The sequence below is a fragment of the Elephantulus edwardii genome, unplaced genomic scaffold (assembly GCF_000299155.1).
Source record: "Elephantulus edwardii isolate Elephantulus edwardi_28Jun2011 unplaced genomic scaffold, EleEdw1.0 scaffold00005, whole genome shotgun sequence".
In the NCBI taxonomy this organism is placed as follows: domain Eukaryota; kingdom Metazoa; phylum Chordata; class Mammalia; order Macroscelidea; family Macroscelididae; genus Elephantulus; species Elephantulus edwardii.
Genome location: NW_006399755.1, coordinates 29,703,528 through 29,726,455, shown reverse-complemented (window position 1 = coordinate 29,726,455; position 22,928 = coordinate 29,703,528). Strand labels below are relative to the sequence as shown.

At 35.7% G+C, this 22,928-nt stretch overlaps 1 protein-coding gene across 1 annotated transcript in view; it reads right to left on the bottom strand.

The window, feature by feature from the left end:
- Window positions 1-22,928, bottom strand: part of DOCK7 (dedicator of cytokinesis 7) — a 246,399-nt gene that overhangs the window by 5,827 nt on the left and 217,644 nt on the right. The window contains exons 37-41 of the mRNA XM_006879772.1: window positions 18,742-18,900; window positions 17,959-18,059; window positions 16,831-17,023; window positions 16,213-16,356; window positions 13,761-13,892 (exon numbers count right to left, since the gene is read on the bottom strand). Coding sequence (XP_006879834.1) covers window positions 13,761-13,892; window positions 16,213-16,356; window positions 16,831-17,023; window positions 17,959-18,059; window positions 18,742-18,900 — 729 coding nt within the window. The remainder of the gene's footprint in view (window positions 1-13,760; window positions 13,893-16,212; window positions 16,357-16,830; window positions 17,024-17,958; window positions 18,060-18,741; window positions 18,901-22,928) is intronic.

The following is a 22,928-nucleotide window of genomic DNA, read 5'->3' as shown; positions in this document are numbered from 1 at the left end:
GAGTAGCCTGGTTTAATACTCTCCAAGATGAACTTGTATATATGGTATATTCAACACTCTTCTCCAACATCACAGCTCAAAGGCATCAATTCTCCTCCTATCATTCCTAGTCATTGTCCAGCTCTCTGATGCCTAGTGATTGCAAAGACCCTAGCCTGTATCAGGCGAACCTTAATCTCCAGGCTGACATCATTCCTCTTCAGTACTTTGAAGAGGTCTCTGACAACAGACTTTCCAAAAACAATACATCTTTTAATTTCCTGGCTGCTGGTGCCAAGAGTGTTGATTGTGGAGCCAAGCAAACTAAAGCTGTTTACAGTCTCAACGTCCTTCACCATCTATTACAATGCTGCAAATTGGCCCAGTAGTGAGAATATCTGTTTTTTGATAGTGAGCCTCTATCCACATCGAAGGCTGTAGCCCTTGATCTTTTGCAGCAAGTGCTTCAGGTCCTCCTCAGTTTCAGTAAGCAGGGTTGTGTCATCTGCATAATGCAGATTTTTGATGAATCTTCCTCCAATCCTGATACCACATTTCTCTTCAGTCTCTGTAGTGCAATCAGTTAGTGTGTTTGGCTGTTAATAGAAACACTGGTGGTTCAAGCCCACTCAGGGACAATACATTTCCTCTATAGTATACACTATAAATTCTTGAATATTGTGACTCATATTTAAAGACATGTTAACATTTGATTTCTTTAAGTAAGCTTGCTTACTCTCTTATCATTCTTGATATGGCAGGAATTCCTATCATCTTTGCATTTTATTGGCTTGCCACTGCCAATGTGGTATCCCTGAAATTGAAAATGTGTTATTCTTGAAATAGATACAATACTACTGATGTGATCTGAGCAGTCAAAATACCACTGGCCTCACTGCTCTCTAAACTTGACAATAAATTTTATTAGTGCAATTTAAAACTGAAATAGGTACTCAGAGGCCATTTTAAACTTTTACATCTGTTCTCACGTTGACAATCAGGTTAGGGATAAAAAGTGCTTATTGTCAACCTCTTTCATCCTTAGTAACAGGAAAATAAAGATGAAACTCAGTTCTCACAATTAAGGAACTCAAGAAAGTCAAACATATATTTAAGTATGTCCCACATGTGCAAAATATAAGTTACTTAAAGGAACAATCAATCTTGGTAACGTTGGGTCACAAAAGTTGTTACTGTTAAGTGCTGTTGAGTTGAGTACAACTCATAGTGACCCTATGAACAAATGATCTGAAACCTGTTCTATCCTGTGCCATCCTCACACTTCATGACACACAAGAGACCCCTGAGGCAGTCACTGTGTCACTCTACCTAGTCAAGGGTCTTCCTCTCTTTTGCTGAACCTTCACCCTGCCTAGCATTATGTCTCTCTCCAAGAAATAGTCCCTCCTAGCAACATACCCAAAGTATGTGAGGCAAAGATCCACCATTCTTGCCTCCAAAGAGCACCACGGCTGCACCCTCTCCAAGATACATCTGTTTGTGCTTTTGGCCAGCCATGTGATGTTCAATGCTCTTTTCCAACACCACAGCTCCAAAGTGTCAATTCTTCTGTGATTTTCATTCACTGTCTAGCTCTCAGATGCATAGGAAGTGATTGAAAAGACTATGGCCTGAATCAAACACACCTTAGTTCTCAAAACTGACAGCATTACTCCTCAATAATTTGGAGAGGCCTCTAACTGCAGACTTTCCCGTGCAATGTGTCTCCCTATTTCCTGACTGCTCTTATCAAGGGTGTTAACTGTGGATCCAAGAAAGATGAAGATGTTTATAATGTCAATCTCCTCTCCATCTATCATGACACTGCTTATCTATCCAGTGGTAAGAATCTTTGTTTTCTTGATATTGAGATGTAATCCATATTGAAGGCTATATTACTTGATCTGCAACAAGTGCTTCAAGTTCTCCTCACTTTCAAAAAGCAAGGTTTTGTGTTCTGCATAACACAATTTATTAATGAATCTTCCTCCAATCTTGATGCCACATCATTCTTTACAGAGCCTAGCTTCTTGAGTAATTTGTTCAACATACAGATTGAATAAGTATGGAGAGAGAATACAACCATAAAACACTCCCTTCTTAACTCTAAACCATGTAATGTTCCCTTGCTCTTTTCACCTTTTGGTGTGGGTGAACATGAGTACAATTAAGTGCTCAGGCATACCTATTTCTCTCAATGTTAGCCATACTGTATTATAAGCCTTTACAAAGAAAATAAAGCATAAATAGGCATTCTTCTGGTATTCTTTACTTTCAGTTAGGATCCATCTGACATTAGCAATGATATCCGTGGTGCCAGTCTTTTCTAAATTATGCTTCAACTTCTTCTAGTAGTTTCCTGTCTATGTACTGTTCTAGCTATTTTTGAATGATCTTCAGCAGTGTATTTCGCTTGTACGTGATACTGATGATATTGTTCGATTGTTGCCACATTCTGTTAATATCACCTTTCTTAGGAATGGGAACAAACATGGACCTCTTCCAAGCTGTTAACCAGCTGTCCTCCAAATTTCCTGGCATAGACTGCTGAGCATATCTATGATAAACTGCATCTGTTAATTGAAACAAGTCAACTGGTACCCCGTCAATTTCTGGGGCCTTATTTTTTTGCCAGTGCCTTCAATGCAGCTTACAATTCTTCCTTCATTACCACTGGCTCCTGCTCATATGGTACTTCCCAAAATTTTTCCGTGTCAATCAGTTCTTTTTGATTCTGCTACTCTGTGTATTCCTTCCATCTTCTTTCTATGATTCCTGGGTCATTGAATATACTGCCCATAACATCTTTCAATATTGTTATTCTTTTTTAAAAAAAGTTTATTATTAATTTCAATGAAAATTTACAGAGATTTTGGATTTCAATTCATTAATTGTTGCTCTTTTCTCCCTCCCAAACCTCCCCCCCTAGTACACTATCCTCCTGGAAAAGTAAAAGAAAAATTCTTTCATTGTTTTACAATCCCTCCCCCCAGGTCCACTCCACTATGCATCCTTCACTCTGGACTCCTGTCATGACAAAAATACCTAATCACACATTCCTTTTAAACAGTTTTCTCCCTCATCTGTTTCAATGCAGTATACATTATTGAACCCATCTTTCTCAGTCTCCCCCTCAACCCTGAGGTCAGTCCTGTTTTACAACAGTGGCACCATGCAGTATTTGTCCTTTTGTAACTGTGATACTTCACTAAGCATAATGTCCTCCAGGGTCACCCATTTTGAATAATATTTCATGAGTTCCTTGTTTTTCAATGCAGCATAGTATTCCATTGTGTGAATATACCACAACTTCTCTATCCATTTGTTTGGTGATGGGCATTTAGGTTGTTTCCAACTCCTTACTATTGTGAACAAAGCTGAAATAAACATGGGTGTGCATATATCTGCTTGGATGGCAGTTGTGGTCTCTTTGGGGTATATTCCCAGTAGTGGTATTGCGGGGTCAAATGGTATCTCTATTTGCAACTTTTTGAGAAAGTGCCATACTGCCTTCCACAGTGTTTGCACCATTTTACACTCCCACCAACAATGAATAAGGCTTCCAGTTTCTCCACAACCTCGCCAGAATTTGTTGCTTACAGTTCTGTTAAATTTTGCCATTCTGACCGGGGTGAGATGATATCTCATAGTTGTTTTGATTTGCATCTCTGTTAGAGCTAGAGATTTTGAACATTTCTTCATGTGCTTGTTAGCCATCTGAATGTCGTCTTTGGTGAAGTGTCTGTTCATATCCTGTGCCCATTTTTCAATTGGATTATTTACCTTTATCTTTTGGTGGTGCTCAAGTATTTTATAAATTCTGGATATAAGTCCCTTATCTGATATGTCATTACCAAATACTTTTTCCCAGTCTGTGGCTTCCCTTCTTACCCTGTTTGAGAAGTTTTTGGATGTGCATAGAGATTCCCATTCATCTATTTTATCTTCTCCTGGTTGTAGGTTTTTCAGGATACTTGGAAGACTGTTTATGTTGTGGATTAGGACTTCTAGTATTCTTCCAAGCTTTTCTTTAATGAAGATTATAGTCCTTGGTTTTAGTCCTAGGTCCATAATCCACCTTGAGTTGGTTTTTATATATGGAGTGAGGTGTGGATCTTGCTTGAGTCTTTTGCAGATACTTTTCCAATTTTGCCATCATCATCTGTTAAAAAGGTTGTTGTTTCCCCACTTAACTGATTTCAACTCCTTGTAAAAAATCAGTTGACCATAAATTGATGGGGTGATCTCCAGGTTTTCAATTCTATTCCACTGATCTATGTGTCTGTCATTGTACCAGTACTACGTTGTCTTAACCACCACAGCAGTGTAGTAGGATTTGAAATCAGGGAGTGAGATACCTCCTACTTTTCTTCTATTTCTAAGGAGTGCTTTGCTTATTCAGGTATCCTTTCTATTCCAAATGAAACTGGAGATTGCCTTTTCCATCTCCTTGAAGAATGGCATTGGTAAACTGTCTTTGGTAGTATTGCCATTTTCACAATATTGAGTCTTCCTATCCATGAACAAGGGATATTCTTCCACTTCTCCAGGTCTCTTTTTGTTTCTTGTAGTAATGTTTTGTAATGTTCTTTGAATAGATACTTTGTGCTTCTGGTTAGATTTACTCCCAAGTATTTAATCTTGTGATTAGCTATTGTGAAGGGTATTGTTTTCCTTAGTTCTGGCTCTGTATTCTCTTTGTCACTGTAGAGAAATCCAACTGATTTTTGTATGTTGATCTTGTATCCTGCTACCTTGCTGAACTGGTCCACTGTGTCCAAAAGTTTTTTTTTGCTGAGTCTTCAGGGTTTTCTAAGTATACTATCATATCATCTGCAGAGAGATAATCTTACCTCCTCTTTGCCAATTTGGATACCTTTTACTCCCTTCTCTTGTTTTACTGCTATCTCTAAGACTTCCGATACAATATTGAATAAGAGAGGTGATAGTGCGCATCCTAGTTCCTGTTCTTAAAGGGAACGCCTTTAACCTCTCTCCATTGAGAACAATGTTGGCTCTTGGGTTTGCATAAATACTTTTTACTATTCAAACTTGTTTTTCAGTTCTCTCAGTTTGAGAAATGTGTAGTGAGTTCTTCTCATTTTATTCTCCAATTCCAGCTGTCTGCAAATTCCATTATAATATACTAGTCTGTCTTTTCAAGCTGTCCTTCGAAGTGTTCTGTTCAGCTCTTTTATTTCAGTGTGTTTTTCCTTTGTTTTGGCTTCTCAGTGCTCTAGTGCAATTTTCAATTCTTTCTGTCTTTGTAATGGCCTTTTGCTCTCTTCATCAATCCTTGGTATGATCCTACAACTCATCTGCACTTCAGTCCCTCGTGTTCAATGCTTCAAACCTATTCTTTTTTTAAAAAAAAAATTTATTATTTGTGTGAGTGTACCATCAAATCAGATCTGACTGGTACAGGAGGAGATTGTCCCTCCTTCTCTGGCAGAGCATCTGGTGGATTCAAATCATGTGCCTCTGGGACTGCAGTGCAGCTTCTTGCCAGTAGGCCACCAGAGCTCCCCTTCAAACCTATTCTTAAGATGATTTTGAAATCCACATGGAATAGATCCAAGACCAAATTCTGGGTTTTGTAGACTTGTTTTAATGTTCCTTGGCCTCAATTTGAACTTGCACAGTCGACTTAATTTTTTTTTTGTTTTGTTTTTTTATTTATTGTGTGCCATCTAATTGGATCTGACTGTCACAGGAGAAGAATGCCCCTCCTTCTCCAGTGGAGCATCTGTGGATTTGAACCATGCACCTTTGGGACTGCGGCACAGTTTCTTGCCACTAGGTCACCAGAGCTCCCTTCCACCCCTAGTTTTGACAGCTAATAATGAGCTTCACCCACAATTCCTTTCACAGATGTAGTCAATCTGATTCCTGTGTAGCCCATTAGTGAGGTCTATGTGTAAAATTGCCCTTGAGGGTTAGTTTTTGTTTGGTTTTAATTATCTGCAATAAATGAATCAATAAAAATACAATATTTGTTTATTCTATTCCCAGCCTCATTTCTATCACCAAGCTCATATTTTCTGACTACTGTGCTTTCTTCATACTTTTTAACTTTTGAATTCCAGTTACCAATTATCATTAATGAATCCTGATTTCATGTTCAGTCAATTTCAGACTGCAACATTTCATAAAAATTGAAATGAGAGAGTAAGTTACCAGTATTTAGGAGAATCTGGAAAAGGTGTATTACAGGCAAAGGAAAGAACTAATGCAAAGACCCTAAGACAGAAGGCTGCATAGTGTATTGGATAAAGAGTAAGGTAGTCAGTATGCTGTAGTAATGAAAGGGAAGAAAAGGAGGAGATAAGGTCAAAGAGGAGTCTGATACTATGAATACTTGTGTGTGTGCTAGGGTAAGGAAGTGGCAGGGGCTAAGACTAGAGAAATAAAAATAGGAAAAATATGAGTAAAATTACTTTTAATTGAGAAGTCTTTCAATATAAAAATACTAGCCAGACACAGTTCAGAATGCATAATCACATCTCCTGGAAAAGCATGTTTTTATTTCAATTGTGGATCAAGGATGACTGATATTTGTTTTCCTTTCAATTAATGGAGTGGAAGAATGTACTTTGCTATAATCTATGTTTTCCTTGCTCTACTGAATTATTTCTAAACTTCTCATCATTCCCATAGTCTAAATTATTCTTACTTAATAATTCTACTAATTGCTTCTGCAATCTTCTGGGCAATGTGCCCCAGATATGTATATCCATTTATCTCTAAGCCAAGCCCACTGGTGTTGAGTCTACTCTATAGAGTTTAAGAGTAGAACTCTTCAATATAGTTTCTAAGACATCTTCAATAGTAGAGACTACTATTAATACATCTTTATCTGTGGTATGGTTGGTGGGTTGGAAATATGGACCTTGCAGTTAGCAACTGTGTCACCAGGGGGCTCCTTGTAAATCTTTTTAGTCTGTCTCTAATGACAAGGTTGTCTCACATTTGTCTAGTTTTGTAATTTTTATTTAAGAGGAAACATTTTCCTATAAGCAATCTAAGAGATATCTATTTTTTCTTTTAAAGAGTAAATATAACTGTACTTGTTCATTATGAATCATATATCCCAACCTGGGAATCTAGCACATTAGACTTCACTAATGAAGTTGTGTTCTGTCCAAAGTCACACTGGTAATTGGTGGGGCTGGAAGCCGTACTTTGGTGCCAACACTTAATCTAAGGGTTTTTTCCTTATGCTTCTAGAATACCATACACTGGTATAAAGATACTAGGGCATAAAGTACAATTCCTCAAAGTATCTTTTACTATTAATAGATGGCGTGGAGTAGATTTGATTATTCAAAATGTTTTTCCTATTACCTTTCACTTTTATTCCATGGATGGATAGCACTATGCTAATAATATGTATTAGGTAAATAGTATTTAATGGATGGGAACACACAAATAAAATGTGCAGACATCTAAAGTAGGGAGCTCTGGTAGTTAGTGGTAAAGAACTGTGCTGCCAATGCAAAGGTATATAGTTCGAAACCACCAACTGCTCTGTGAGAGAAAGATGGATAATGTCCCATATGGCTTACTGCCTCTGAAAACCCAGTGGAGGGTCAGCTATGCATCAGTTTCGATTCAATGGTACACAAGAATATATTACAAATGAGAGAAGAGGTTAGTCAATTTTGTAATTTTTTTGTAATCTTACTAAGCTTAAATTGAGCAAATTCAAAGGCAAATGGAAATGTCGCTACCATCAAAGAAGTGGAGAATGTAGCTTGCTCTTTTGGTCAGAGATTCATGCACTAGATAGAGACACAGATTAGCAGCAGTAGCAGTGATGGTGGAAAACCAGAACCATGAAGAACCAGAGATCCATGAGATACAGAGCTCAACTGGAATTGCATTCGCAGAGAGTCAGAATTGAGGGCTTTCACTCATTCTTACTGGTGGGCTATGGTAAGATATCTTTAGTGGCAGGACTAAGAGAGCTTTTAAACTCTGGCTCACAGCTGCAAGGGTGAAGGTTAGAGGGTTAGTGAGCATGCCTGAGAAGCTATCCTTAATAAAGAACTATACCCTACTGAGCTCCAAAATCCCGAGGAATGTGAGTTCCATGTGGCCACTGCTATAGAGGAGCGCAGAAGTAGAACATCAAGAGCTCTGGGTGGGGGCAGATAGTGTTAGAACTGATAACAAGAGCATGGAAAAGCATAGGGGCATGTTTGAATTCAAAGCAATCAGAATTATGCTGCTGATATTGTGGCTGGGAACTCAACTCCCTTTTGGAGTTAGTGGAAGTCACACACCACCTATATTACTTTTATAATATTCCAGTCCAGGGGACAAAACACAATAAAAACACTATCTAGATGCACACAGGAAATGTTTACTCTTCATATATCTTTTTTTCCCTCAAAGGGGCAGCACAACAATTAGTTGTACAAGACAGCACCTCAATGGTCAGTCACAGGTTTACACTCATTATTCAGGAGTTACTAAACCACAAATTATCTCTTTTTAGAGCATACTGCTAGAAGATACTCCTTGAAGAAGGCCATGTTTGGAAAGGTGGAGTGATGGTAAAAGCCAGCAAGACTCTCAACCAGATGGAATGACACAATGACTGCAGCAATTGGCTCAAGTATGTCAGAAACCGTGAGGATGGCACATATAGTCTAGGACAAAGTTTTTATCTACTGTTCAAAGGGTTGCTATCAGTCATAATGTACCACACAGCACCTAACAACAACAACAGCAATAAGATTCTCCCTACTTACTGGTGTTTTTTTGTTTTGTTTTTTTATCTTTCTTCTTCCTAACTTTATCTCCCTGTGGTAAAAACTTAGGGTTGTTTTGTATTTGCAGTTCTGGTTTCTTCTACAGAATATCACATTTTTCCACTCAAGTGCCTCAAAGTACTTGTTTTGATTATGCTTTCATGTACCGACTCACAGAGACCCAAAAAGACAGAGTAGAACTGTCTCATAAAATGTCCTAGTGTGTCACCTTCTCATCTTTATTAGAGCAGATTGTCAGGTCTTTTCTTCTACTAGGTGACTTGTGCGTTTGAAGTGCCAGTCTTTTGGGTGACAGCAGAGCACTGGACCATTGTCAAGGCTTTTTCTTCCTCAGTTCTAGCCTTTGCTACCAGAGTGTTTCCAGTTTTGCCTCCTCGTGTTTTGCTTTCCAGGTTACCCTAATGCCACCACATCTTTTTAATTACCTCTTTCTAGTTCTGCTCTGTAACTTGTTGTTTGGATCAATTAGTTTATGTTGCTCAGTTTTAGACTGAACTAAAGCTTTCAAAAATCAAACTTGCTGCCAGTGAGTCAATTCTCACTCACGCCAACCCTTCGCTGGGTTTGTAAGTCTTTAGAGGCAAAAACAGTCTTATCTTTTTCTTGTGCAGTAGCTTGGGAATTAGAACCACAGTCCTTCTGTTCAGCACATCAACATGTACTGCACAATGTCACCAGGGCTTCTTAGTTTGGACAGTGTACACAGGAGTTCAACAGAGGCTAGTAAGCCCGAAGTATGGCCAGTATTTCTAATTATCTACAGACCAAATTGCCGGCTTACATTTATGTCCAGTCAGTCACTGGGCTGAAAAGAGATGACAATCCAGTAATTTTGCATGACTTTAATCTTAAATTGGACTACTCATTTTTTTGTTATCCAGAAGAACGTTTAGATTAAGAAAGGACAGTAAAATTATGTCTATTAAGGTTGTAGCATTTCTTAAAGAAATATGCTGTCCTCTCATGTTGCTCTATGGTATCAATGTTTGTGGACTAATTTTTCTAAAATATTCAAACTGACATTAACATACTTCTGATTATAAAATTAATCATTGTTTCATAAATGAATATACATACATCTTTTAAAGCAAAAAAATTAAAAGATATACAAAGTTTGAAATGTTTATAAGAGTTTTGTGGTGAGCTCTGGTGGCCTAGTGGCAAGAAGCTGCACTGCAATCTCAGAGGTATACGGTTCAAATCTACCAGATGCTTGGCTGGAGAAGGAGGAACAATCTCCTCCTTTATCAGTCAGATCTGATTTGACAGTACACACAAAAAATAATGAAATAAAATAAAAAGAGTTTCCATATAGAAGTTTACCATTTCTGCCTTTTATACCCAAATAATAATAATAAAGAAATGCAGTAATAAAGGAGAAATTATTTAAAATATTTTACTTTCTTTTATTTCAAGGAAAATAAAGGGCTTTTAATGAAGAGGAAATAAAACTAAATAGCTAATAAGTGAAACAGAGCAAATAAGAGTCACTATGATTCATGACGGTTCATGATTTGTTTCTTTTGCATGGTAATTAACTTATCAAATTGGTAAACCACAAGTTTTAGAGCTATTTTTTTGCATATGCATACACACCCACCCACACAAACACACCCACGCCCCACTAACAAAGTTTTGCCAACTCAAATATTTGTACCAAATCAGGGAAAGAAAAAAAAAAAAAGACCAAACAACCAAACAAACACATTACTATGATACAAGCTCAGAAAGGCTGAGTTTTTTTGTAAATCAAAGTAAGTTATAAACTCAAGAAGCATATTTACAGTGCAAATTTTCCTCATTGGATTCCAATTCAGTGACGATTCTGTAAGAGTCTGAGAAATTTAGCTGGCACAGCTTATAGATAAAATGAAATTACTGGAGTTTACACGGAGTCAAAAAGAAAAATATTCACAAGGTAGGAACTTACCACAATAGACAATAGTAAAAGTAGGGAGTAGGGTCAGCAACCAGGGGCAAGAGAAGAGAAAACAGAAAGCATTTTAATTAGGAAAATTTCAAAACAAATAAGCAGCAAATGGTAGCAAACAACTTTTAAAATGCAAGCATCCATTAAAGTTTTACAAAGGAAAAGCAAATAAAAGCGTGCAACAAATTTAGAAGCTAAAAGCTAAAGGTCCAGTAAAAAGCAGTGACACAAATATAAACAAGAAAATTAAGTCTGTGCAACTTTTACCATGCAATACACGTGATGACAGAATGATATGAATGTCACACCAGGAAAATTATACCTTTCAGGGGTCGATTCAGCATCAAGCAGGTACTAATAAACTGCTCAGAGGTTTCAATATATTCCTTTATACCTAATTCTCAGCTAATTCTATACCTAATTCTCAGCTAATTCTATTCAAGTTAGGGAATTCATATTGACCTTTATCACTCCAAAGAAATCATGGCAAATCTGCTCATATATGCTCACTGGTCTGTACAAAAGTGCTTAGACATAAAGTCACACACATTTAATTTGGAGAATTAAGGTAGATGTAAAAGAAATGGCTTCATCTAAAGAAAAGCAAAAGGTAGGTACTGATTTAGAAATGGAAGAAAATGCAATGATAACATTTATTCCTATGTTTTTCTCTTTGATACTCAAAACAAAGACTACAGTGAAAACCAGATACAGAAAGCTTAAGCTGTTCAATCACTACAAGCTTAAATGACATATGAGAGGAAAAGCACACAGCTGTACAAAAATACCTAGCCTTACACAAACTCAAACTGTTAATACCTTGCTTCACCTCATTAAAAGAAAACCATGTTTTACAGAATTCTTTCCCTTTACAGAAATATTGATAACAATGGTGATCAACTAGTATTTTTCAAATAAGATTTGGTTTATATCAAACTTTTCTTGGGCCTATTTACTACGAAAGATGAAAGTACACATAATATTTATTAAATCATCATTTATCTATATCTATATAAACCGTCACAATATGAGGTCAAATTTTAAAATTCTCTCACGTTTACTATCCCTATCCTAATACAATGTAAACAATGAAGAGTGACTTTCCGTTCTCAGCAGTGTTTATACTCAAAAAGAAGTAAAGCAAATGCAAAGAAATACAGAATCTTATCAACTGCAAGATGCACAATTTTGGTCATATTTTAATACCTCTGTATTTGGTATCTATCTTTCAGCTAAAAAGATGTCCTGGTTTAATACACAGAACTTTTTCTCTCGTTTCTTAGAAGGATATAAAACTATACGTCTTACGATTGATGGCATCTCAGATTAGATGAAATACACTATTTTCTATTTGTACCTCTGAGCAATAAAATACATAAATCGACCTCTGTAACATGAGGTGAAAGAACATGGTTGGGAAAAAAAAAGAAAGAAATCTGTGTGTAAATGTTGATGAAAGAAAATGCTTTAAAGGGTAAAAACAAACTAGAGTGATGACAAAGTGGCTCATTTACCAAAGAATCTCATTAGTGTAACATACTTCCATGCACTACCTACATACAACCTTTTAATAAGAAAATTCTTAAAATAACTTACAGTATTTTAATAAAATTTCTTTGGTTAATGAATTCAATTGATAGCAGATAGCAACAGAACACCCACAGCTAGCACATGTGGGCAAAGCATTGGCGTAAGAAATCTGATCAATCTATTAGTGTCTTTAACTAACTAAAACATTACCTACCTCCCAGCCAGTACTCTGTATAATGAAAAGCAAGAAAGGGCAAGTCATAAAAAAAATGTTTAAAAAATAACAAAAAAGTCCAAAGGAAGTTCAGTAGTATATAAGGCATGATATACCACAAAGTATTCTCCATTACTAAAAGGTACCAGGATACGTCAAGGCATTTATTTTTTCATTTAGAACTTGTGGTTTCAGAAATTTGTCATTTGTAGTAGTTAAATACTGCCATTAGAATATTTTAGTGAGTGTAAATACAAGGTTAGATCTCTTAACTAATGTGCACTGCACTCACTGAATAAATCAGGTTATATCGGAATATAAATCACAAACTTGCTCAAGTGCCATTAATGCAATTTGATGAAAATTTCTTAAAAACAAAGAGCTCTAAATGATCCAGAAGTGGCATGCATAATATATACTTAAAGCAATAGAGGCTGGGATGAGGTTTCTCTGAAGTGTATGTGCAACTAGTTACAAAAAGACCAATTTGTTATGATCATGAAATCTAGTAAATCATTTCCAAGGTCAATATTTTAGTAGCTGACAATAAAATCCTGGCTTAAAAGAATAGTAATCCAATTTTGAGATTGTTAAAAGTTTTTGAGATACCAATTGTTCTAGAATAAGTTTCGCTCAAGGCACGAAAAAGAAGGTTGAAGTTAAGAGACAATACAGTAGGGCGAGTATTGACTACAGAAGTAGATCATCAATACTCTGCCTCCTCCTTAGATAGATAAGGGCAGCAGCAACAAAGAGAAGGGGATGGAAAAGGAGAGAAAAAGAAGGTTAACAGACTGCTTTAGTTCACACAGGCAACTTTTTGAATAAACTATTTTCATTGTATTTTTTCCATATTAAAAATATATAAAAGGAAATAGGGATGTACAACCTAGGGGGAAAAAAGTTTAAATTCAGGTGAGGGCCACAGAAATATTAGCTTATCAACTTTCAAAATAATTTAATAAAAAGTTAACATAAATAGTAAAATATTTCAGGGGCGCAAAGGAACAGAAATAAAATTTAAAATTCAGATTCTGAATTATTACCAACTTTATGAAACAAAAAAATCTTACTATTAAAAAATTACTAATAATAACTTTTAAACAGTGGCAGAAAAGGCTATGTAGAACATTTATGATGATGGTAATCTACTGTAAGTTAATTCATTTTGTAATCATTAGCCTTGTTTTGACTATGAACCATCTATTGCTCATCTGTAACTTGATTAAATGGCCATCTCAAGGGATCTAATTTGACATGAGCATAGCAACAGTTGTGCCTTTAAACAGTTTTCTCCACTATTTCTGAAGCTATTAATAGGAATCATTACCTGATGAACAATTTTGCTGAATGCTTCTTGAAGTTTACCATGAATCGTGGATAGTTTCTTTGCATCCCGGTTTGCTTCATGAATGGGAATCAGTACTTTATAAACTTCATTAACTGCTTCATACATGCCAGCCTGTAAGAATATTTTTTAAAGATGTTGCTTTCTTTTGTATCAATAACTAAGTAAAATAATTACAATTTATAAATTAACACTATTTTTATCACAACAATACAATTCAATCTTTTCCAATATAACAAACAAAAAATTAAGGGGAAACTAACAATTTTTAATTAAGCCTTAGCAAAAATGTTGTATAATATATAGTTTCTTCTGTGTATTTATGTGTGTATATACTTACATGTGCACATACATTTTTACAGAAATTAATTCTAAGCAGAGAAATAAAAGAAATTCCATTATTATGTTAGTTACAATGCTCACTACTCCTATAATCAGAGAACCTGTGGCCTCCCAGGTAACCAAAATCACTTACTTTTCTGAAATAACACACCGGTATCAATATTCTTCAACTTAGGAGATCTCCTGTGGTACAATCACTGAACTTTAACTGAGTATCAGGAGATTTAGAACCACCATTTTTTTCTTCCACTGAATGCTAGCTGGCCAGTGTTTGGTAAGTGGTTGTCATGGTCATGAGGGATTTGTGCTTCTGTCCCATTCTCCTATATTTAATGATGAACTGATAGGTATAGTGAGCAAAGAGAGAAGTCTTTTTTTCCAAAAGACTTGTAGTTCTCACTGCCTCACAAATCAGCAAATATATTTTCCCCAAGAAATTGCTATGAAGTCCTTAGATTTCATAGTCAGGTTTCAGGAATAATTTCAGCAATAATGTAGTTGGTGATAGTGAAATATACTTCATGTAAGTGAAATACTCTAGAAATTATTCTCATCCAAGACTAAACAGATAAACTGAAAAATAGTGAGGCCCATAATTATACAACACTGTTGCCAGGAAGCTGCCTTCAATACATGTAGATCACAAGTGTGTCACAGCAGCTCTGTGGTCCACAAGGTTTTCAATGGTTGGTTTTTCTTAAGTAGAGCATCAGGCCTGCCTTCTGAGGCTTTTCCGGGTAGACTCAAACATTCAAACTTTTGCTTAGCATCATATGAAAGCATTTTCTAATATACAATGTATCCCAGTCTAAAGTCAATACTGAAAATTGTTAAAAGTTACACACAGTGTACATTTGTTTAAGTATTTCTTAAATTGCAAAAGACTAAATTTCTTCCACTAGTTTAGACCAGTTAAGTCAAAGGAGCAGAAATCCAGGGGAGGAACTGGGATCATCCATGTCCTCAGAGGCAAGACATTATACAGGACAAGCCTTGAACATTTTATATCTGGAAAAACATATTTACAGTCTCAGAATACATAAATGGGCTGGTTTTGATTGATGTTGAAGATGACTAAAGCTTATTAAATCCTGACAACAATCTTGTGATGTAGAAATTATGTCTAGATACAGTTAGTGGATAAGACAAGGCAAGCACCAATAAGGTAAGTTTGGCCCAAAGTGATGCAGCCATTACGGAGCAGAGGCAGTATTTCAACACTGGCAGTATGACTTCTGAATCTATGCTGTTAACCAATATATTCCCAGTTAGAGTCAAGATCAGGAAGAAGAAAAAACTTCCAGTAGCACAGCTGGGATGGAAGGCAGCATTCTATGTTCCTTCAGCTTCCCTCTTATTCTAGATGAACCTCAGTGTCTCCTAAATGTTGGTGCTTGCACATTAAACATGCATCATAAAATCACAGGAGCACGTAGCCTTATCACCATACTTCAAAGATATTAACATAGCCATCTTCCCATTCTCCAATACGTCAACCATCACATATATTGGAGGAAGGAACAAGAGTTGTACCTTGATAGGGAAGGCCACGATATAGATATAGCTCCTCATAGGAAGTGCCAAGTCTCAACACTTTTCTATTACAGTAGGTATCCAACTGATGGAATGACTGGCCATAACTTTCTTGAGCACTTGGGCAACGCACTAAAAAGAGGGTTCTCTCTTTCATTCAGCAGACAAAATACTTCTAGAACTATGTTACTCTATCCAAATAGTACTCTAAATCACCTAGAGGGTTTGTTTGTTTTTTGTTGTTTTTTTTCTCTTAATTTAAAATTCTTTTCAACGTTATAGGTATAAGTTTTGTGAACAACGACAACAACAACAAAAAAATCCCTTTGCAGGTTAGTTCTAGTTCCTGAACACGCAAATGAGAAACACGGGGAGAAATGATAGCTTATTAAGATTATAAAAAACAACAACAACCAAAAAACCCCCCTCAAAATTATAAACTCTCAGACAAGAGGGTTTTAGTGGCAAAGCAAGAGCCACAAGGCAGGGAGCATAATTACACATGTCAATGATAATTCAGGGATGAACTGTGGAAAGAGAATTAACAAGAATCATCTACCATAGAGAAGGAAGCGGCTGCTTGTTCCAGTAATCCCACAAGTCCTGACTCAGTAAAGTACTTTCCAGAGCAGATACCTTCTTCATCTGGAGAAACCACATCATCTGAGACTGCAGATTCCTCTAAAACATTTGATGAAATATTCTAGGAGAAAAAGATGGAAAAGGTTGTTGAAATGATGATACTTTTCTGAAAACTGTACAGGAAGACGTTAACAGAAACTAACCTATGACTCTCAACTTAGGTTAAAAAAATGACGCATTGTATAAAAATAATGTATACATGAATGAAATATAATAAAAAATTAATAGGGTGGTTATAAGATGCTGGTGACTCGACAGCACATAACAACAGTGTCTTTATATTCTGATTCTCGATGTTATAAAATCTGTAACTAATTACAAAGTAGTGAAGGCAGACAGAACAACATATTTTTAATTCAGAAGAAAGAGGACTGATAGTTTTATTAACAATGGTGAATTGTTAATTCACCTTGTGAAACATCACCTTGTAGTTTCATGTTTTCTTTATACATGGAATGAATGTAATCATCAGTGAGAAAAATGAAAACAAAAAAAGAGCATCCCTTGCATTAATGTTTATCTAGCAGATTCCTACCTGAAAAGTAACACATCCCACAGGAAGGTATTTCCTATCTTCAAGCATGCTCAAATATTCAGCAACAAGGGCTGCTGAGTGGACTAGACACTGCGCAGCTTCAGCGTGATTGCTCCGTTCAGAATGCTTCCCAGCCATGTTCTGCAACCAGGTCAGCCGCAGATCTGGAGAGGTCTGGTAGCCTTTCGCAATTCTAATTAGGACAGAAATTCTTCTCAATTAGCATTTGCTTCCCAAGCTGAAAGGGAGTTTTGATGGCTTATTCATTGATTAACTAGAAGGTAGCTAAAGTATATTAAGATAAACTATTAAGATAAGAATTTGAGTGATATGAAAATGTCTTTTGGAGGCTGATTTTAGAAATAATAGTACTTCTCAATATTATTATAATCTATGGTAGGATAATAAACATTTTGAAAAAGCAAGGGTGGGGGGAAGGCTAAAAAAAGATACACAATTTTAAACTCGGGTCACCAAAGAAACAAACAGGGTAAAACTATGGAAATTTCTTTTCATTATGAAAATGTACAGAATATTAATATTTGAAGGAAAAGGGGGATTTTTATAAAAGGGAGCTTTACCAGACAATCTTTGATTTTAAAGAAAACAAATTATTGTACTTAGGTCTTTAATGAGCCTCAATTTTTAAAAGAGATTAATAAGGCAAAGAAAAAATTCTCAAGTTTAACTTTCAAGGAAACAAAAGGAATTGGATTTCCCAAAATATGTCCCAAAAATATTTTCTTCTAGGCATAGTTATATATATTCAAAATAAGGAAAATGAATATTATTTTAAAACATAAATATATTACATTTTCTCCTTAAAAGGCCTAGTTTTTAATGTAAAATATGGTCTTATGTTCTTTCCATCAAGTCTGGAGCACAGGAAGGCAAATCATGCATGTTTTGGTTTCTAGAAATTGTCATTCTTAATTAGCAATAAATATAGTCAATAGTTGATGCAAAATTTTGAGAAGTAGTGCAGAGGATCTGAAAAAGCAGTATGGAAATAGCATATTATTATATGTTAATCTTCCATTAGAGAAATAATTTTGTCTATCTTTCATTCATCAAATGTTTTCCAGTAAACCCATTATATAAGGTACAAGTAAATGAAATAAGTGCTACCTGTACATTAGATCAATCAACATTTCAGGATCTTCCTGGTGTTCCTTCATTTTAACAGTATCAGAAAGAATCATATGGAGATTGAAAACCAGATCTTGGACCTGCAGCAGAGGATTACAGAAAGAAAAGGAGAAAAGTTCTTAAATTGTGTTCATTCACAACCACTAAATCAGTTTGGGACATAGTTCATTTGTACATCTGGGAATTAAATAAAAATTTCATATTTATACAGGTTTATAAAGTATGAGTATGTGTATGTTGAGATATCACTGGGAAAGAATAATGAAACTCTGTATAATAGCCTCAATAGACTATAGGTTTTGGTTTGGTTGGGGTTTTTTAAGTTCTATTACCTGAAAACAAGTAGAAGTCTAAGTAGAAAAAAAATAGGGTAATATAGGAGGAAAACTTTTTCCTATACTTCTGTTTCACAAAAAAGATTAAGATTAGTGGAACTTTTTTAAAGGAAAATTATTATGTATTTAATAAGCAGCAATAAAGTTTCATAATGTATCTGTTGTTTGTTTACACCACCTAAATATGCTGTTCTACTTGTTATAAATGCAAAGATATTAACTATTTCACCAAAGATATTATCTATTCCAAGGAAGGAAGGATTGCTTATTTGAAGGAGAGGATTCAGGAAAAGGAGTCATTCTTATCCATAACACAAGTACTGACAAAGAAATACAGGAACGTCTAATAAAAACAAAAATTAAATTTCACAATCTAGAAAGTGCCTATTTCTGTTTCTATTAATTATGCACAAGCAGCATTTCTGACCTGATCAGGAAATGTTGTTTCTCTCAATTCCAGATCTTCTTCTGCATATGTCAATATAGTCTTTAGAGATCGTCTCAAGAATTCTTCATTAAAATTCTGAGATGTGCCCACCAATGAGGAAAGTGACATGGTTACTTGCATTTTAACCCTGGCAAAGTTCTGTAAGAGAAAAATTGTTGGGTTGATATTTAAAATAAAAGCTTAAGCAAAAATTCTGCACTTACTAGAAAAAAATAATTACATAAAATAATTACTGAAAATTTTAAAAAGTAACGACATACTTTTAAATTTTATATTTTTAGAGGATACAAGAACTCATAATTTTCCAGTGAATAATAAGCTACATCCCCTAAATCCCCTTTTCTTCTCATTTGATAAACTCTAAATGGTCTTATTCATGCGTTTGCCTTCATCTATGTCTTCAGTTTGCAATGCTCTCTAGAAATCTAGGCTGTTATATTTTACTATCTAGCTCCAATTAGAGGTCTCATGTTGTTAGTTGTCACTGAGGTACTTTCCACTCATAACGATTTTATATGTAACACAGCAAAATGTTGTCAAGTCCTATGCTATCTTCATGATAATGGGTAAGTCTGAATCTACTGTTGTGGCTACTATGCCAATCTATCTCACAGTGAGTGTCTCCCGTTTTCACTTTGCCAACTCCTACTGTGCCAATCATATGTTCTTTTCTAGGACTGACTGTTTCTGATGGTACAAAGTAGTGAAACAAAGTCTAACCATCATCATTTCTAAAGAGCATTTTGACTCCACTCCTTTAATGACTGATTTATTATTTTAGCAGTTTAGAGTGTATTCAATATTCTTTGCCTACACCACAATCTGAAAGCCTCAATTCTCCTGTCTTCCTTTTTCATGGTACTGCTTTTGCATGCATATAAGCTGTGAAAAGATCATGGCTTAGGTCAGGTAAACTCTGGTCACCAAAGTGATACCTTTGCTTTTCAGACCTTTATAGGAGTCTTCTAAAATAGCTGCCCCCACCCCCACCTCCCAATGCCGTATACTGTTTGGCTTCTTGAGTGTTGCTTCATGGACATTAACGGCTGAATGAAGTGCAGTAAAGCCACTGGTAACTCCATTTTTTTCTCCATTTAGAGACACCCATCCATAAATTTGCCATTGTAGTAGCATGCATGCTGCTATGTTGACTGAAGCTATAACACTAGTATTACAAATGCCAGCAGGTTTACCCATTTTAAACAACATTCTGTAGAGCTTCTAGACCAGGAAGACGGGTGTAGTAATCTTTTTGCAAAAAGTAGCAAATGGAAACTCCATGGATTGCTCATGGGCATGTCCAAAGTCCACATATGTAAAATACCTTATCTTTTCTTCTTAATGATTACTAAAATAAATGGTAACATTATTCATGTAGTAACTAGTGACAAAAATTTACAAATCATCTTATACTCTTCTTCTTTCACTATTCATTATATTATTTATATCATAAATTTAACCCAGCCCATTCTTTCTCAGTATGGTTTGTTTTTGGTTTTTTTTTTTCCCAAGGACACTCCCAGAATATGTGAGACAAAGTTTCACCATCCTTGCCTCTAAGGAGTACTCTGGTTGTATTTTCTCCATGACAGACTTGTTATATTGGCACTTCACACAATATTCGATACACTCTTTAGAAGGATCCTTTTCAGATGCATTGAAAGCAAATGAAAATACCATGGCTTAACTAATCCACACCTTAGTTTTTAAACTGACACCACTGCTCTTTGAAAAGATTCTTGATGGCAGATTTTCTCAATGTAATGTGGTTTTTTATTTCTTGACTGCTGTTACTGTTGCTCTGCCTGTTAACTGTGGATCCAAGTAAAATGGAATCATTGACAATTTTAATCATTTCTCCATATATCATGATGTTACCTATTGATGCAGTACTAGGATTTTTGTTTTCTTGATGTTGAGATTAATCCAGACTGAAGGCTGTAGTCTTTGATCTTCTCCAGGAAGTGTTTCAAGTCCTCTTTCACCAAGCAAGTTTGTGTCATCTGCATATTATAGATCGCTGATGAGTCTATCTTCAATCCTGATGATCTGATCTTCTACACAGCAACCAGGACTTTGGTAAAATGTGAATTTTCCTTCTCTAATCTTCATGACTTTCCAATTAAACATGTGTCACTTCCTACCCCTAGAAAGCTCTACTAAAAAACATGTCCATCTGATTGAGAAATTGTTTAATTCACGTATTACTTTTAAAAATTTAAATTTTAAATTTTCCTTCTTTTTGCTGTTGTTAGGTGCTGTCGAGTGGAATATGAACCTCAGTGACCCTCTGCATGACAGATTTGAATCCTGTTCTATCCTGAGACATTTTGTGATAATCTAGAGCCTACTACAGCAGCCACTGTGTCAATCCACCTGGTTGAAGGTTTTCCTTTCCTTCACTGACCCTCTGCCTTTCTTTTTAAATTTTATTTTATTTTCCTATTTCTGCGTGTGTACCGTCAAATCAGATCTGACTGGTACAGGAGGAAATTGTTCTCCAGCAGAACATCTGGTGGATTTGAACCGCGCACCTCTGGGATTGCAGTGCAGCTTCTTGCCACTAGGCCACCAGGACCCTCTGCCTTTCTAAGCATCATGCCTCTCTCCAAGGAATACCCCCTCCTGACAACATGCCCAAAGTATGTAAGGCTAAGCTTTATCATCTTAGTCTCCAAAGAGCACTCTGGTTACACTTTCCCCAAGACACATTATTTGTTCTTTAGGTAGTCCATTGGATGTTCCACACTATTCTCCAACACCACAGCAGAGGCATCAATCCTTCTTCTGTAATCCTTATTTATTTAACAGCTGTCAGATGCATAGCAAGTGTTCAGAAAGACCATGGCCTGAATAAGACACATTCTAGTCCTCTAACTGACATCAATACTGCTCAATTTGGAGAGGTTCCCAACTGCAGATTACCCTAGTGCAAGTCTCCTGATTTCCTGACTGCTTGTATCAACAATGTCGATTCTGGATCCAAGTAAGATCAAGTTGTTGACAGTTTCAATCTTTTTTCCATCTATCAAGATATTGCCTATAGGACTAGTAGTAAGAATTTTTGTTTTCTTGGTGTTGAGAGGCAATCTATATTGAATGCTGTGTTCTTTGATCTTCTGCAACAAATGCTTCAAGTCCTCCTCACTTTCAGCAAACAATGTTGTCTCATTTTCATAACGCAAGTTATTGACAAGTTTTCCTTCGATCTGTTTCAATTAACAGATGCAGCCCTTAATTAATGGATGCATTTACCAGTCTATGTCAGAAAATGTGGAGGCAGTAGTCCGGCCAAAGGATTGGAAGAGGTCCATATTTGTTCCCATTCACAAGAAAGGTGATCCAACAGAATGTGGACACTGTTGAATAATATCATTAATATCACATGCAAGCAAAAGACTGCTGAAGATCATTAAAAACCAGTTACAACAGTACATAGATAGGAAACAGCAAAAGTTCAAGCAGGATTTAGAAGAGGCCAAAGCACTAGGTATATCATTGCTGATGTCAGATGGATCCTGGCTGAAAAGAAATAATACCAGAAGAATGTCTATTTATGCTTTATTGATTATGCAAAGGCATTTGACTGTGTGGATCATAAAAAGTTATGGCTAACATTGTGAGGAATGGGAATCTCAGAGCACTTACTCGTGCTCATGCACAATTACTAAATATAAGTAATTACTATATACAAAACCTTCGCTGCCTAAGGACTGCCTTAGCTGCCTCCCTCAGTTTTTGGTATATTTAATTTATATAATTACTGAAATAGATTTCCTTATTATATGTCTACCTCAATACTCTAAAAATAGAGAATGTCCCTTTTGATTTGCTTATGAAGAATTGATTTAAAATAAACTCTGTTTGGACACACAAATACTCATAGTGCAAAAAGAAGAAAAAATTGTGTATCATGTCATGTTAAGGAGAAAACACTAATAGAAATTACAAAATTTCTGAAAAACTAAATTAATAAAAACATGATTAAAACCAGGATTCCTTTGAGGACTCCTCAAAGGTATATTTATAGTCTTATGTAAATCTATAAACAGAAACAAAATGATAAAAATAAACATGTAACTCTAAAAGTTAAAAATATATAATGTGATTATAATAACTAATAAAAACTTAAAAAATTGAATACTTTAAATATTATTAAATAAAAT